General features: G+C 36.4%; 1 protein-coding gene across 2 annotated transcripts in view; it reads left to right on the top strand.

Annotated features, from left to right (window-relative positions):
- The window catches only part of EMCN (endomucin), a 173,281-nt gene that overhangs the window by 68,132 nt on the left and 88,075 nt on the right, over positions 1-17,074 (top strand). For both annotated transcript variants that reach the window (XM_043973155.1, XM_043973154.1), the window contains exons 3-4: positions 1,098-1,220; positions 16,814-16,888. In XM_043973155.1, the coding sequence (XP_043829090.1) occupies positions 1,098-1,220; positions 16,814-16,888 (198 nt within the window). The remainder of the gene's footprint in view (positions 1-1,097; positions 1,221-16,813; positions 16,889-17,074) is intronic.

Here is a 17,074-nt window from a genome sequence, read left to right as displayed (position 1 = left end):
TTTTTTTTTAAATCAAGGCTTGAGGTAGTTCAATAATTCTTAAATTATGTCTCCTGGATCTATTTTCCAGTTGAGTTATTTTTTCCAATGGGATATATCACATTCTCTTCTATTATTTTCATCCTTTTGATTTTTTAATTGTTTATTGATGTTTCATAAAGTCATTAGCTTCCACTTGCCCAATTCTAATTTTTAAGGAATTAGTTTCTTCAGTGAGCTTTTGTCCCTCTTTTTCCATTTGACCAATTCTGCTTTCTAAAGAGGTATCCTTTCAGTGAATTTTTATATATCTTTTTTACCATTTGGCCAATTATTCAAGTCATTCTCTTCATTGGATTTTTTTTGTGCCTCTCTTACCATTTGGTCTATTCTGTTTTTTTAAGGTTTTATTTTCTTCAGTATTTTTATCTGTGTGCCTCCTTTACCAAATTCTTGACTTTTTTCATGATTTTCTTACATTACACTCATTTTTCTTCCCAACTTTTCCTCTGCCTTTCTTACTTGATTTTTTTTTTGCAGGGCAATGAGGGTTAAGTGACTTGCCCAGGGTCACACAGCTAATAAGTGTCAAGTGTCTGAGGCTGGATTTGAACTCAGGTCTTCCTGAATCCAGGGCTGGTGCTTTATCCACTGTGCCACATAGCTGCCCCTCTTACTTGATTTTAAAAATCATTTTTGAGCTCTTCCATGTGAAAGATCAATAAAATAAGGAAAAGGAGGAAGGAAGAAAGGAAGGAAAGGAGGCAGAGAGGGAAGGAGAGAGGAAAGGAACAACACTCCAGTGGTACAAACCACCTTAATGCTTCTTTTGAGTTTGCAAATGAATACCCATGGTTAACAAGGGATGTTGACTCAGAAAAATCAGTGAATCAGTAAAATTCACCCTGACAACCAAGGTGGGGTTGGGGGTGAGGCGGGGTCTTGAGTTCATGTTCTACTGATTGTGGATCATTGACACTATCATCATAGAAGAAAGATAGCACCTTCTTAAAAGAAACCACATTTGGCGAAACCCCTCATTATGATATAAATTTGATCTTAAACTAGCATAGTTCAAGGCATAAGTGAACCCCTGTAACACACTTTCTCTTTTCTAGAGAAAAATGAGACTGTTCAAACTTCATTGAATACTCAGGAAAAGCCAAACACCACAGTTGCAACATTCACTTCAACAGTAGGACCATCATTATCATCAAGCTTAATATCCTCCACAGACAATGGTAAGTGACAAGTACCTGATATGAAACCAAATATGGACAGCTGAGAGAAGAGTCATTGGTTATATTCAGAAATTATGTTATGAATAGATCATTGGAAGTATGAACTTTGGTATTTTCTGAATTTTGAGGCTCCTTTCACCTGAGAAAGATGAGCAGTAGTCTTGGTTGTATACATGAACCTAAGTTCAGGGGTTTTTGTTATCTAAAGCTCTTCACTGAATTTCTTGAAGGCAGAGCAGTCCATTCCTGGATGTAACACGTCCTAAATTTATCTTTAAAGGACATTTTTATCAGTTGCCAAAAAGTGAATGAGAGAGAGACATAGTGGATAGGGAAATTACTTCAGAGACTAAAAACAACAGTCTCATGTCCCTGAGACAGGCTTTACAAAGTTACCGATTTTCATAGGGAGAGGGAGTTGTTTCACTGACAATGAAGCTGTATATTTGAACCATGCCCTGCCTCCACCTTAAAAACTAGTATGTCTTGCATTATAAAGAATCCTTTACTTCTTCCCAGACTCAGCTCAAAATTTTACCTCTTTATGAAGCCTTGCTTTAATCCTTCTAGATTCTAGGGGCTTTCCACAAAAATAATGATTGTGTATGTTGTATATGCCTATGCAGGCACTAGTTGTCTTCCCTGACTAGACTATAAACCCCTTGAAGGCAGAAATGGATTAACAATTGTCTTTTTATCCCCAGTGCCTGACACATATGAGGTGCTTAATAAACCCTTGTTGACTCAGTGACTGATTGATAAAGCCGGTCATTGAAAATTCCTTCCAGGGTTCTAAAGTCCCACACCACTACACCTTGGTTAGTAAAATAATGAACCTACACCAATGGAAAGGTGGATCTTAAATTACAGAAACAAAACTATGCTTATAACTCTTCAGTAGGAATGTCATCAATAGCTGGTGGTCTGTAGTTCTATCTGTTGTAGAGTAACAATAAGTAATAAGTAAAGGGAAATTTCCTAAAAATTAGAACTGTACCCAAATGGGATGGGCTACCACAGAAGTCAAGTATACAAACATTTTTATTTTTGGAACCTACTATGTGCCAGGCACTTTGCTAAGTATTGGAAGATGTTGAAATCCCCATCACTAGAAACCTTCAGGAAGACTCTAGATGGCCAGTTCTGACTGTATTATAGAGGTTATTTCTAATCAGAGACAGGTTGAACTACTTGATCTCTGAGGTTTCTTATAACCATAAGTATGCTAATAAAATTTTATCAGCTAGTTCTTCAGGGGGAGGGAAATGACTGTATGATACATTTTTAAGTTACTCTCCACATTTTCTCCATCACTTTCTTAAGTCTAGGCAATCAGCAAAACAATAAACCAAACCCTGATTTGTAGCATTTGCCAATTTCTGAGGTTTAAATGTTCCCACTGAAAATTTAACAATCAGCTCACCCAAGTTGATTCCAGTTGGCTCCAGCACTATGGTTTTGTCATACTAGTTGCATATTTTCTGATATTATATATCCAGTGGGAGTCTGGAGCATGCACAGAGGGTCCTGAGTGTCTCTGTCCATATAGAAGATGCTAGGAAGCTTGTTTCTGGAAGAGTGGTGATGAGCTCTAAGTGAAGTGACTTGGAGAGATGGTGGAACATGTGGAAATGGCGACTGATTTTGGTCTTCTGACCATGTGGTTTAATACTGCCACTTTTTCCAGTCTCTTGAAAGAGCATTAAACACTACAATAATTTTCTGTCACACTGGCATACATTTTAAAGATTAGAATCATACCCTTCTCTCTGTCATTCATCTTGATCTATGACTTTCTTGATCACCTATAAAGGCAGCTAAGTGGCAAAAATGGATAGAGCACTGGACCTGGAGTCAGAATATCTTGAGTTCAAATCCAACTTCAGATAGCCTCAGTTTCTTCATTTATAAAATGGGAATAATAATAGCACCTACTTTCCAAGATTATTGGGAGGATAAAATGAGATGATAGTTATAAAGGGCTTTATAAATCTTAAAGCTATATATAAATGCCAGCTGTATCATTATTTTTCCAGGGTCTATTAAGGATCTTAGTTCACAGATCACATTAAAACCTACATATAATATTTATTTGTTTTATATATATTCATTATATATTATATAATATTTGTGTTTGTATATGTATATGTATATATGGATTTCTAGAACTTCATTGTCCCTACGATAACTGCCAAGGTCCACAAGTGATAAGGTCCATAACAATTTGTCCTGAAATGAGAGAGTCATAAAGATGTAATATTCTGAACCTCAAAGATTTTGAGATGGGGACACACATCTCAGGAAATAGAACTCAGCACAAGAATCCAAGGATCCCAGAGCAAGACTGAGTAAAACTGAATGTACCACCCAAAAGTTCAAGGGTGCAGAAACTAGTCATGGCAAAAAAGTCCTACTCAGGAACTAAAGCTGAGGAGATGAATGAATATGGGAAAACATGGGACAGTCTCGGAAACTATTTAGTCTAACTCCATAACAACTTTGGGTAGAGATTCAAAGGGAGAAAATGCATTTTTCATGAGAACTACATGAATATCAAGAAGAAATGAAGCAAAAGATTAAAAAGTGACATAAAAGCTTTGAGGAAGGAATAATTTGAATTTGAATAAGTAGCTTAGAAGAGAAAGTGTTAAACCTTAACTAGGAAAAGGACTACCTGCAAGTTAGAATAGACTGAACAAATCAGTGACCCACGAAAGAGCAATAAATATTAAAACAAATTCAAAAAATTAAAAGAAAATATAAATTATCTTGTATGGAGAACAACTGACCTTGAAGTCAGGTCAAGCAGAAATAATTTAAGAATTATTGTATTCTCTGAAAACAATGATAACACAAAAAACCTGGACACAATATTTCAAGAAATCATAAATTGAAACAATTCATTTTAATTAAAACAAGAAGGCAAAGTAAGGATTTTAAAAAATCTACCAATCACCTTCTTAGTGGAACCCTAAAAGTAAAAGTCCCAGGAATATCATAGCCAAAATCCAAAGCTCCTCATCAAAGAGAAAATACTGCCAATTTCTACAACAGAGTTCAAACACTAAATTTAATCACACAAAACCTGGCAATTGGTACTAAAACTAGAGGAGATCTTGGAATACAATAATCTGAGAGATAAAAGTGTACAACCAAACATAATTTACCATGTAAAGCTGAGTAAAATTTCACAGGAGGAAAAAGAAAAATCTTTAATAGAATAGGGAATTTTCTAGCATTCATGTTGAAAATACCAGAGATGAATAGGAACAATGAAATACCAACAAAAGATTCAAAGAACCCTAGAAAAATTATTTGCACAATTTGAATAGGCAAATGCTATACTAACATTCTAATGAGAGGAAAAGAAATGAGTTCCTTCATATCCTAAATGTCTTCAAAGGATAATGAGAAAATTAAGGGGGGAAAAGAGGTGCCTGAATTAGATTGGTACTTTTCTGAGAATTTGAAGATAGAAAAGAGACAGAAAAGTAAAAGAAGGAAACACTAGTATAGGACAGAAGAAGGATGTCGAGTACATGAGAAAAATTTGTTGATGGGTTGGTTGGTTGGTAGGTTGTTGTCCTTCCTTCTTGAAGAGGACAAAAATGACATCACTATATTAGAGTCAAGTTATGAAGTCAGAATGTTCAACCAGAGGGTGGACACAAATAATCCACATGAATGTTTCAGGCAAATTCTCACAGATGGTTATAGAAATACATCAAACTAAAAAAAGAAGTTGAAATGGAGATTTATGGTTTCATATCAAGTGCACTTTTTGTGTTCTGCTGTGGGTATGGGAATGCTCTTTGTGTGTGCGTGTGTGTGTGTGTGTGTGTGTGTGTGTGTGTGTGTGTTTATATCCAGAATCAGGGAAAGGCGGAGGAAAGAAATATTTATGTCATCTACTAAGTGCCAGGCACTATGCTAAGTGCTTTACATATATCTCATTTCATCCTCACAGCAACCCTGCAAAGAAGGTGCAACAATTATTCCCATTTTATAGTTGATAAAACTGAGGTAAATGGAGGTTATATGACTTGCCCAGATCACACAGTTAGTAAGTATCTGAGGATATATTTGAACTCATGTCTTTCTGACTCCAGACCCATTGTTCTATTCATTGTACCACCCCATTTTACAGTTGAGAAAACAGAGGTAAACAGAGGTTAAGTAACTTGTCCAGGGACACACAGTTAGTATGTGTCTATATTTTAACTAAGGTCTTTCTAACTCTGGGCCCATTACTCTATCCATCATGCCACCTCACTGCCAAAAAAACCCCAAAAACCTATTTTAAAAGGAATACATATCATTTTATATCAACATATATATACATACATTTTAAAATAGAAATAAAGGCTAATTTAAAATTTGACTTAATGCAACAAACATTTATTAAATACTCACTATGAATAAGGTACTTTCCTAGATACTGAGGATACAAAAACAAAAATAAAAAACAATCCCTGCCTTTAAGAAGGTTTTGTTCCTCTGAGGAAGAGAGGAAGGGAAGAGGAAGAGTGGATATACCAAATAAAAACACAAGATAATTGGAAAAGAAAGTGAGCACTAAAACTGAAAAAAAAAAATCATAAAAGGCTTCATGTAAGAAGTGGCATCAAAGCAGGACCTTTAAAGAATCTAGGGGTATTAAGAAGGAGAGGTGAGGTGGCTGCATTTCAAGCTTGGAGAGACAGTCTATGCCAAATGTAATGTAGAATTAGAGAATCAATAAACATTTAATAAAGAAGCTATTATGTGCCAAGCATTATGCAATATGGTACAGACACAAAGATAAAAATGAAACAGTGCCTGCCCTCAAGAAGCTTACATTTTCTTGAGGAAGACAACAAGTGCAAACTATATACCAGATATTTAAGACAACTTTTGAGAAGAAGGTACTATGAACTGGGAAGAGCAGAAAATTCTTCATTTAAAATTTTGTTCTTCTGTGCCAAAATCTCTAGTACTGTGCATATCCTTTGATCCAGCAATACCACTGCAAGGTTTAAATCCCAAAGACATTCCCCCAAAAAGAAAAATGCCTATTTGTACAAAAATATTTATAGCAGCTTTTTTATGATGGCTAAGAATTAGAAATCAAAGGAAGGCCTATCAATTAGGGAATGACTAAACAAGTTGTGGTATATGATGGTGATGGAATAAATATTATTGTGCTATGAGAAATGACAAGCAGGAGAATTTCAGAGAGTCTTGGAAACACTTGTATGAACTGATATATGGTGAAGTGAGTAGAACCAAGACAGCATTGTGCACAATGACAGCAATATTGTTTGGTGAAGAATTGTAAATGACTTGACTATTCTCAGCAATACAATGATCCAAGACAATCCCAAAGGACTATTGATGAAACATACTATCCACCTCCAAAGAAAGAACTGATATTGATGGAACATAGACTGAAGCACACTGGAGGGGAGGAAGGGAAGAGGAACTCAATTTGGAACTCAAAACTTTAAATAAAAATGTTTATTATTTTTTTTTTAAAGATTTGATTTCTGTGTGTTTCCTCCTACAGTGGGAAAGGTATATGAACCAGACCCAACCACAAGTAACTAGTCTTTGGTCTGGGAGAGAAGACCATAGACCTCATTTTACTAATATACTACTGGCCATATTAATAAAATTATTAAATTACCCCCCAAAAAACCCAAAGTTTGTTCTTAAGCTCTATAAAGGATTCAAAGAGGTTGAGGTGATGAAGGAGTGTTTCTCAAGCACAAGTAATGAGCTGAGTAATGGAATGTGATAAGTGAGAAATAGCAGTGAAACAATATATGATTAGGCTAGAAAAGTAGGTTGGGTCCTATTTGTAAAAGGACCAATAAGAGGTATTTATATTTGTTCCCAGAAGCAATTGGGAGTCATTGGATTTTGTTGAATGACTTAGTAAGAACTGTGCTTTAGAATAATCAATTCAATAACTTGTCAGTTTGATACGATGTTGGGATGGATGAAGAATAATATCTGCACAAGTATGTGGGTCCCCCTTCTTTGCATTATCAGCACTGCTGATGACATGGTGAACATTGTCAAAAATTTAGAGAAATAAGAGCTAGCAGTACTAGCTTCACAATGTGATAGAATACCATAAGGGTGAGGATTCCCTGAAAGTTCAAGGGGGAAAGCAAACTGTGGCTGGAGGCAGCAGGGTTATGGTGGCCAAAGGAGGCCAATTAAAAAAATTTAAAAGACCCAGACCACAGAGAATATTTTACTGAAGGTTGAATCAGGTGAGCCCAACTACAGATCTAAGAGGATGCTGCCCATTAACAGATTTAAGCATTGGAGCAGCTAGATGGTGCAGTGTATAAAGCAACAGCCCTATTGTCAAGAGAATTTGATTTCATCATTCAGTCTCAGATGCTTGTGAGCTGTGTGACCCTCAGCAAGTCATTTAACCCCAATTACCTCCAAAAAAAGAGAGCTAGAAATGTAAGTATTTTGAACTCAGTTTTTTTTTATAATAAAAACAATTAACACATTGAAGCTAGAACATTTACATTCTTAGGTCTTATATTAGCTGTTTTGGTAGGGGAAAGACTTGGGTTAACCAAGCCATACCATATGAAGCTTTTCTCATGTAGAAAAAGTTAATGCTCAAAGATGTGGCTAAGGATCTGTGATTAGATTTTGAACTTGATTTGATTGTGCTTCACAGAGATATGTTCTAATGAATCTTTTGACTCAAAATCATTTGCCATTTGCCATTTACAAGGTCCAACTGGAGATTACTATGGGGCTCTGGCTGCTGGTACTATTTTTAAAACTGGTTACTTAGTGACTGCCCTTATGTTTAAGAAAACTGGGAGTGAGAAATAGGGATAAAAAATAATGAATATAAGGATAATTTGTGTATTTATATAGCTTAATCAGACTGGCATTTAGCAAATCTGTAGTGAATTCTTCATCTTCAGAGGTTTCCTTACTTCAAAGGATTATCCTAATGAGGTGGCTGCCTCCCAAAGGTATTTGAGTCAATTAAATCCTTTGTGGAGACCTACTTAATAGTGACTTAAATGCCTAGTAGTGGGTCATTAAAGGGATGGCCCATTAACTGATAGAATTATTTGTTAAGGGGTTGTAGGAATGACAGCTGATCCAAAAAGATTACTTTTAATAGAGAAGATTTGTGTGAAAGTCATTGACTTTACATTATTGTATTTTATTCACTAATATATTATACTGTATATGATACCTTACTATATTTCTATAAATTTTACTGTATTCTATATAGGAGTTAATTGTCATGTCATACCTATACTTAACTGCAAGTTCTCTAAGGACAAGATAGTATTTGCTTAAATTTTATATCTTTTCCAGTACCTTGAACAATGCTCTTCATACTGCAAGGAAGGAAGGAAGGAAGGGAGGAAGGGAGGAAGGGATTTGTATTTTATCCTAGAAGCAAAAGGGACCCATTAATGATTTTAAGCAGCTGAGTAACCTGGTCAGATTTTTATCTGATTTAAGAACAAAACCCCTATGTAATCCTACAGAAAGACAATACATAAAACTGAGGAAAGCATTACATTTGGAATCAGAAGACTTGGATTCAAATTCTGAGTCTAGTCATTTATCACTATAGCTATAGGATCTTAGGCAAGGCACTTAAGTTCTCAGATCCTAAGTTTCCTTACCTATAAAATGGACATGACAATATATCTATATACCTCACAGATTTATGATGAAATCAATCAATCTAAAAACATTTTTTAGCCACTTACTGCATGCCAGGCATTGTAATGGCCAATGGCAATAAAAATACATAAGTGAGGTTATACTTGCCTTCAAGAAGCTTATATTCCAGCAGAAGAGACAACATATACACATATATGTGTATATAAAATAGACATGTACCAAATAAATAAAAGGCAATGGGGAGTGTCAATAAAATTCTCTTCGGGGAGGTGGTGCTTGAGCAGAGAGCTGTGGCAAAAACTACTCCTTTTTACTGGCTTAAAACTTAGTATCCAAAAGAAGCCCTGCATTGGGATGAGTGACAGGACATGCTCTCTCCATTCCCTAAACCTGCTTTATAAAGAGTACCCTTTATAAGTGATGTTATTTTTCAGTGAATACCTGTATATCCCTTACTGCTTTTTCAGTCTTTTTTGCTGATTCATCATCCATGCCACTAGCACTAAGAGGGAGTGTCCCTGAGAAAGGCTCTGTCTTCTCTCTACATAGTTAATTATTTCATTGGTTTACATGGGTTCACTGATCACCCATACTCAGGTGACTCAAAGATTTAGATATTCAGGCTTAGCCTCTCTCCTGAATTTCCAGCACTGCATCACCAAGTGCCTACTGGATATTTCAGACTGGTAACCTTTAGACACCTCAAACTCAACATGACCAGAACAGAATTCATTGTCTTTTCTTCAAAGTGACTCATCTTCTGAACCTTTCTGTTACTATTGAGGGCACTATTATCCTTTCAGTTACAAACGTTAACAACTCTGGTGTTACCTTAACTCTTCTTTTATCTCACACAGCCAATCAGTTGTCAAATCTTTCTGTTTCTACCTCCACAACAGCTGTGGTTTTCCCTTCTTTGTCTTCCCAATGCTTAATACAGTGCCAGGCACATAGTAGGTATTTAATAGATGTTTATTTACTGATATCCTTATTTCCATGAACACAACTGCCTCTCTATTTCAGTCCCTCATTACCTTTCATCTGGACTTTTGAAATTGCCTTCTAACCTCATGCCTCTTGCCACTCCAATCCACACAACCACCAAAGTGACTTTTTTGTTAGTTTGTTTGCTTGTTTGTTTTTAGTGAGGCAATTGGGGTTAAGTGACTTGCCTAGGGTCACACAGCTAGTAAGTGTTAAGTGTCTGAGGCCGGATTTGAACTCAGGTACTCCTGACTCCAGGGCCAGTGCTCTATCCACTGTGCCACCTAGCTGCCCCAAAGTGACTTTTTAAAGAATTTTTTAAATTTTGAATTTTTTTAAATTTATAAAATAAAATAAGAATTTTCATAATAGTAGAATAATAAAAAGATGATTGTACATGAAACTATATTATGTACAATTTCCTTTAAAATATATAATACATTTGTCATGTAAATTACTTTTTTCTTCCTCCCGCCAGTAGTTACCATTAGATACAAATATGTATGTATGTGTATATGTAAAATTCTATACATACTTCTTTCTTCTTTCTCTGGATATAGATAGTATCTTCCTTCATGTCCTTTATGGTTAATTTGGGTATTTATAATAGTCAAAATTACTTAGTTGCTCAGTCATTCTTTATTTTTATTTGGGGGGGCAATGAGGGTTAAGTGACTTGCCCAGGGTCACACAGCTAGTAAGTGTCAAGTGTTTAAGGCTGGATTTGAACTCAGGTCCTCCTGAACCCAGGGCTGGTGCTTCATCCATTGTGCCACCTAGCTGCCCCCTCATTCAGTCATTCTTAAAACAATATTGCTGTTACTGTATACAATATTCTCTTGGTTCTACTCATTTCACTCTTTCATGCAAGTCTATCCATGTTTCTCTAAAATCAACAAGTTTATAATTTCTTATAGTACTATACTATCCCATCACAGTCATATACCACAACTTGTTCAACCATTTCCCAATTGATGGGTGTCTGTACAATTTCCAGTTCTTTGCCAACAAAAAGAGAGCTACTATAAATATTTTATAACAATAGGTTCTTTTCATTTTATCCTAATCATCTTTGGAAATAGACCTACTGGGGATATCGCTGGGTCAAAGACTATAGGCAGCTTAATAAGTCTTTGGGCATAATTCCAGATTGCTCTCCACAATGGGTGGATCAGTCCACAATTCCATCAACAATGAATTAGTGTCCCAATTTTTCCAACATTTGTTGCTTTCTCCTTTAATCATTTTGGACAACTCGATAGGTATAAAATGCTATCTCAAGGTTGTTTTAATTTGCATTTCTCTGATCAGTAATGATTTGAAGCACATTTATATGACTTTTCTAAAGCATAGCTCTGTTTATGTCAACTTTCTACTCAATAAATTAGAGTGGCTACCTATTACTGCTAGGAATAAATATAAAATTCTCCATTTAAACCATAGTTTTCCAGAAGCTGCACCCTTCCTACTTTTACATTCTACTTTGTCCTACTCCATTCCTTTTACAATCCAGTCACACTGAGCCATTGAAGATTGTCACATACCATGTTTCTTCCATCTCTGTACCTTTACACGTCAAGAACGTTCTCTCTTTATCTCTGTTCCCTTGGAAACTGCAGTTTATGTCAAGACTCATCTCAAGGTCAGACTACTAGAGGAGCTTTATTGGGTCTTATTCTCACCCCCCCACCCCCCCACCCCCCCCACCCCCGTCCCAAACACTATTGCTTTCTCTTCCAAGGTGACTTTGCTTTGGATGTGTGTCCTTTATGTAACTATATAAGTATGTATTGTCTTCCCAGTCAGAATGTAAGGTTCCTTAGGACAAGGACTGTTATCCTTTCATTTTTGTATCACCAGGGCATCACTGGCAACTAGCTGGCATGATGTATGAGTGATGAACCTGGAGTCAGGAAGACCTGAGTTCAAATTTGGCCTCAGACACTTACGAGCTGTGTGACCCTGGGCAAATCAATTAACCTCTGTCTGCCTCAATTTCCTCATCAATAAAAAAGGGGGAGGGGTGACAAGAACACTTATTTGCCGGGGTGGTTGTGAGGAACAAATCAGATGATATTTGTAAAGTTCTTTGAAAATCTTAAGGCCTTCTAGAAATGCTATCTGTTGTTGCAATTAATCTTTTTTATTATTTTTATTTTTATTATTTTATTATTATTACATAATTCAAACAATAGAGAAGGTGAAGTAAGGTCTTTCTACCATTAAATATTACTTGTTCTTTTGCCCATTCATGCAACAGAAAAGATGTCTTCTAAAATCTTTAAACTTACCATCAAAATCCTTTTCTGCTTTTCTGCTGACAAGGTACAAGATTTGGAGTTGAGAGACCTTGGTTTTAATTTAAGCTTTGCCACTTTCTATGTCACTTTACATCTATGGACCTCAGTTTCCTCATCTGTTAAATGAAGGGCACGGAGGATGTGATTTCTGAGGTCCCTTCTTCCTCTAGATCCTTGATCCTGTGACCACCAGACTAGCTATGTCTGACCTGAAGTCACGAACATCTGCATTCAAATTTTGTCTCAGACACTTATGAACTCACTTAACTTCTGTTCCCCTCAGTTTCTTCAACTGTTAAAAGAGGATAATAGCAGAACCTGCCTTGCAACATTATTTTAAGGATTAAACGTTAAAATATTTGTAAAGCATTTAACACATGGTCTGGCATGTAGTAGATGCCATATAAATGCATATTCCTTTTCCTTCCCTCTTATTTTTTGGGGGTGGGGCGATAAGAGTTAAGTGACTTGCCCAGGATCACACAGCTAGTGTCAAGTGTCTGAGTCTGGATTTGAACTCAGGTCCTCCTGAATCCAGGTCTGGTGCTTTATCCACAGTGCCACCTAGCTGCCCCCCTTCCCTCTTATTTTGGACCTGATTCTTGTCTCACCAACAGAGAGAAACTTGTTGGCAGGGTGGAAATTATTTGGACATCAGGTCAAAGGAGCTCCCCCATTTTAATATTCATGACCAAAAAAAAAATAAGAAAAGGAAAGGCAATCTCAATCTGAAACACTCTAGATTTCAGGAAATCTGTTTCAAAGGACTCAGAGAAATCATACCTAGGATTCCATGGAGATATTGATCCAGGAAGGATAGAAAGCTCTCAGGAATGAGATTTTGAAAACACAATGATGGTTTTTCTCTGGTTAATGTGTGTTTGGAGGAAAGAAAGGGATTACAAACTTGGATCCCTGTGGTTTCCCATTGACCTTTCCTCAAAGACTTACCAATTACATTGTCTTAATTTGCAATACAAAGATGGACTTTTTTTGTAACTGCCAAAAAGCTTCTGATCTTTATTTGAGACCTGAAACATATTTATTAGTTTTGCATTTTTTTCTTGCCAATGGCAGAGAATTCCTTGTGAGAGAAATGTGAAATATTCAACTCATGTGGCCCATTGATTAGCTCTGATGAAGCCAAAAACCAGGGCACATGGTCCAGCCAAGAGTTTTCTCCATTCTTATCACCTCATTAGCTTTTCCATGGGGTTTGAGCTGATTTGATTTTAGGGACTCCTATACTTAGAGAAAAGCAGCACTTCATCATGCTATACAAGGAAGATTGTGACATAGTTGAGAGTCAAGAGAGGAGACAAGTGCTTCAGAGGCAGAGACACATTGGATATACTGTTGACTTTTTTCTCATGTCTTTCCTGCATCATCCTCATTTCTCTTTCCATTTTTTCCTCTACCTCTCTAACTTTACCTTCAAAGTCCTTTTTGAGCACCTCTATGGCCTGAGACCAATTCATATTTAATTCTCGGAAGCTTTAGATATAGGGAACATTGACATCTTCCTCTAAGTGTGTACCTCGATCTTTCTTGTCACTAAAGAAACTTTCTATGGTCCTCACTTTTCTCTGTCTGCTCATCTTGCCTTTCTTTTACTTGACTTTTAGCTCCTTAAAGTGGGGCACTGTTTCCAGGCTGCACTATCCCAAGGTCCAGAAGGTCCCAGGTGGTATGATTTAAGGAGGAGCAGGTTCTTCACTCACCTGGACTGTTCCCTGGTCTGTAGGTGACCCCAGACCAACTTGCTAATCAACCAGCTTTGTGTGTTGTGGTTGTCAGCTCTGAGGAGCCTGTGTCCTTCCCCGATCTGGGCCACTGCTACTCAAGCCTATCTCCTGGTTCCCAGCAGGGGTGAAAAACCCAAGTTCTGCCTCAGCACCAGCATAGACCCCTGTAATCACCCCCCTGCCAAGGGCTCAGCCCTCTCACCAGACTATGAGATTAGTTCCAGACAACAGTGGTGCTGCAGCTGATTCAGAGGCTGAGGGGGGAGGGGTCTCTTTCTCTGAGGAGACCTTCCTGGGACTCGATCTATATGAGGGTGACTGTGGGGTTGCTCAGCATAGCATCTCCCTACTTCTGACCTTCCAAACTGTCCTTGGTTGGAAGATGATTACTTTTTTAAGACCTGAGTGTATATAGGACTGAACAAGTAGTCTAAAAACTGAGTTCGTGTCTGTCACGCACTAACTGTGAAACTTTCAAGAATTAATTTAACTCATCTATGATTTAGTTTCCTTCTCTGCAAAAACATCTGTCTTAAATCTTTTATTTTTTAAATTTATTGTATTTTTCCATAACAGTATAATAAAAAATAAGGTGATTGTTGTACATTGTAGATTTGCAGTTTCTGGTGCAAAGTTAACATGTAAATTTCATTTTTTCTTCCCTCTACTCATTCCACACTTATCATTAGACACAAATGTGTATATGTGTATGTATGTATGTGTGTGTATAATTGTTCTATACATACTTAGATTTAAAAGTTCTTTACATACAGATACCATCTTCCTTCATATGTCCTTTCTAGGAAATTTGGGTATAATAGTCAAAACAATCATTTGCTCAAAGTTGTCATTGAAATATTATTGCTATTGTAGCAAACAATGTTCTCTTGGTTCTGCTTATTTTACTCTTCATTATTTCATGTAAATCTTTCCATGTTTTTTCTAAGATTCTTGAGCTCATCATTTCTTATAGCACAATAGTATTCCATCACAATCATGTACCATAACTTGTTCAGACATGTCAAAGACTTTTCAAAGAATCAAATGACAAAAAGAGATGGAAATGCCATCTAAGTGTAAGTTGCATCATCGTCGTCGTTGTCGTCATCCTGCTGTTGGATGGAATTTGAACAGAAACAGTAGAGAGGCAAGTCACTTTCCTACTATTGTTCTTTTGGAACAATAAGGAAGAAAAACAACTTAGGCATTCGTTAAGCACCTACTATGTTCCAGAAACTGTACTAAGTGATAAACAGTTATTATCTTATTATCCTCTGAGTAATCCTGGGAGGTAGGCACTATTATTATCTGAGGCACACAATTTAAGTGACTTGCCCAGGGTTACATAGTAAGTGTCTGAGGCTGAATTTGAATTTGAATCTTCCTGTCTCCATCCACAATGAGCCACTTAGCTGACCAAGTAGATAAAATAATAGATAATTTTAATTGAATAAAAGTGTTGGAATGCAGGCTCATCTTCTATAGATTCAATGAAAGCATCTTTAAACAGTTCTATTAGGAGACAGTATGTTAGCAATGATTAATTCCCTGTGTTCTCAAGACATATCTTCACACTTTATATCTGGAAGAATGTTACCTAAAATAATTCTGATCTTTGTAAATTTAAAGAAATAATAATAAATTAATGTTAATAATTAATAATAGAATATTTACATGATCTTTTAAAGTTTGTAAAGTATTTCATATAAAATACATCATTTGAAACCCATAACAGTCCTGTAATATTACAGGTATTGTTATCATCAATTTACAGAGGAAATGGAAGATGAGAGAAGACAAGTGAGCTGTCTGTGGTCCCACAGTTAGTAAATATCAAAAGTGAACTTTGAACTCAGTTCTTAATGATTACAAGTCCAGCAGTTTGTCCACTATACACACACCAAATTATCTCCCAGTATCTAATCTATTAGATGTTCTTCAGAGTTAAAAGATAAAAATGTCTTCCAGTCCCTTTCCAAAGACATAGAGCTGGGCATAAGGTTTATGGGTTCATTCAGTGTGTGTGTGTGTGTGTGTCTCTGTGTGTGTGTGTCTGTGTCTGTGTCTGTGTGTGTGTGTGTATTCAACATTCCAAGATCTATTTCAATGTATATCCCTTTGTGCTGGTCACAAGATTTTTACATCCATCTTACTTTTACTTTTGCAACTCAAAGAGCTAGATGAATTTTTTCATCCTGGGTAAAATGCATATCGTTTCCACATCCTTACAAACCAACCTGCTTTTCTTTAACCTGTATCTAGTTGATTGACTTGTACTTATTAGGCCATTAATAATCATACTCATAATTGCTGAAAGGTGATTGGTATAGTGGAAACATTACTGGAGTGGGGTCAGTCAGACCGGAGTTGAATCCTGATTGCTGCTTATTTTATTTCAGAAAGTCACTTAAAGTCTGTTCCTTCTTCTGTAAAATTAAGGGGTTGGATTAGAACAATTGCCAAAGGCCCATCTGTATCTAAATATATGGTACTATTCATTGAATCCCTCCCAGGAAAATAAATGTTTCTTTATACTCTCTGTTTGAATTATTTTCTGCTTCTTTGATGACCTTGTGGTATTTAAACTATTTAGCTAAGAGCCTGCTGTGAAATAAAGAAAGGGTATTGTTGGGAAATATACCATTAATATGGGTCTGTAAGTGAAGCAGCCAGTTGCTGAGAAAACCAGAGGTTCTGTGGCCAGCCAGAGCTCCTGCTTACTAGGGAAAGGTGCTAGGAAATAGGAGAATTCTCCATAGTTTGAATGCTTAGAGAACACCTCTGCAGAATGACTCCTGCCCACCCCTAATCTCCACCTACATTTGATTATTCCCTTGACAGGTATGATGAGAACTATAGTTAATAATAATGATGTCATTTATCTCATCAAAAATAGGAACACTCAAAGAACAATCATCAACGCCTATGGTTTCTACAAAGTCTCCATCTGGCTCAGCAGTGACAAAGACAGGTAGGTAGCACACCTCATTTATCTTAGCATCAACTGACAATGAGATGTTCTGTGGAAGTTACTTTTCTAAATAGCTGAAACTTAACCCTTTAAATATCAGATTGGCTTTCTTTTAACAAGCTTGGGTAGAAATATCTGGAAAATATACTAATGCTTCATTGACTTCTTAAAAAGAATTTAACTTTT

This window comes from Dromiciops gliroides, chromosome 6 (assembly GCF_019393635.1).
Source record: "Dromiciops gliroides isolate mDroGli1 chromosome 6, mDroGli1.pri, whole genome shotgun sequence".
In the NCBI taxonomy this organism is placed as follows: domain Eukaryota; kingdom Metazoa; phylum Chordata; class Mammalia; order Microbiotheria; family Microbiotheriidae; genus Dromiciops; species Dromiciops gliroides.
This window is presented reverse-complemented; position numbering and strand designations above follow the sequence as displayed.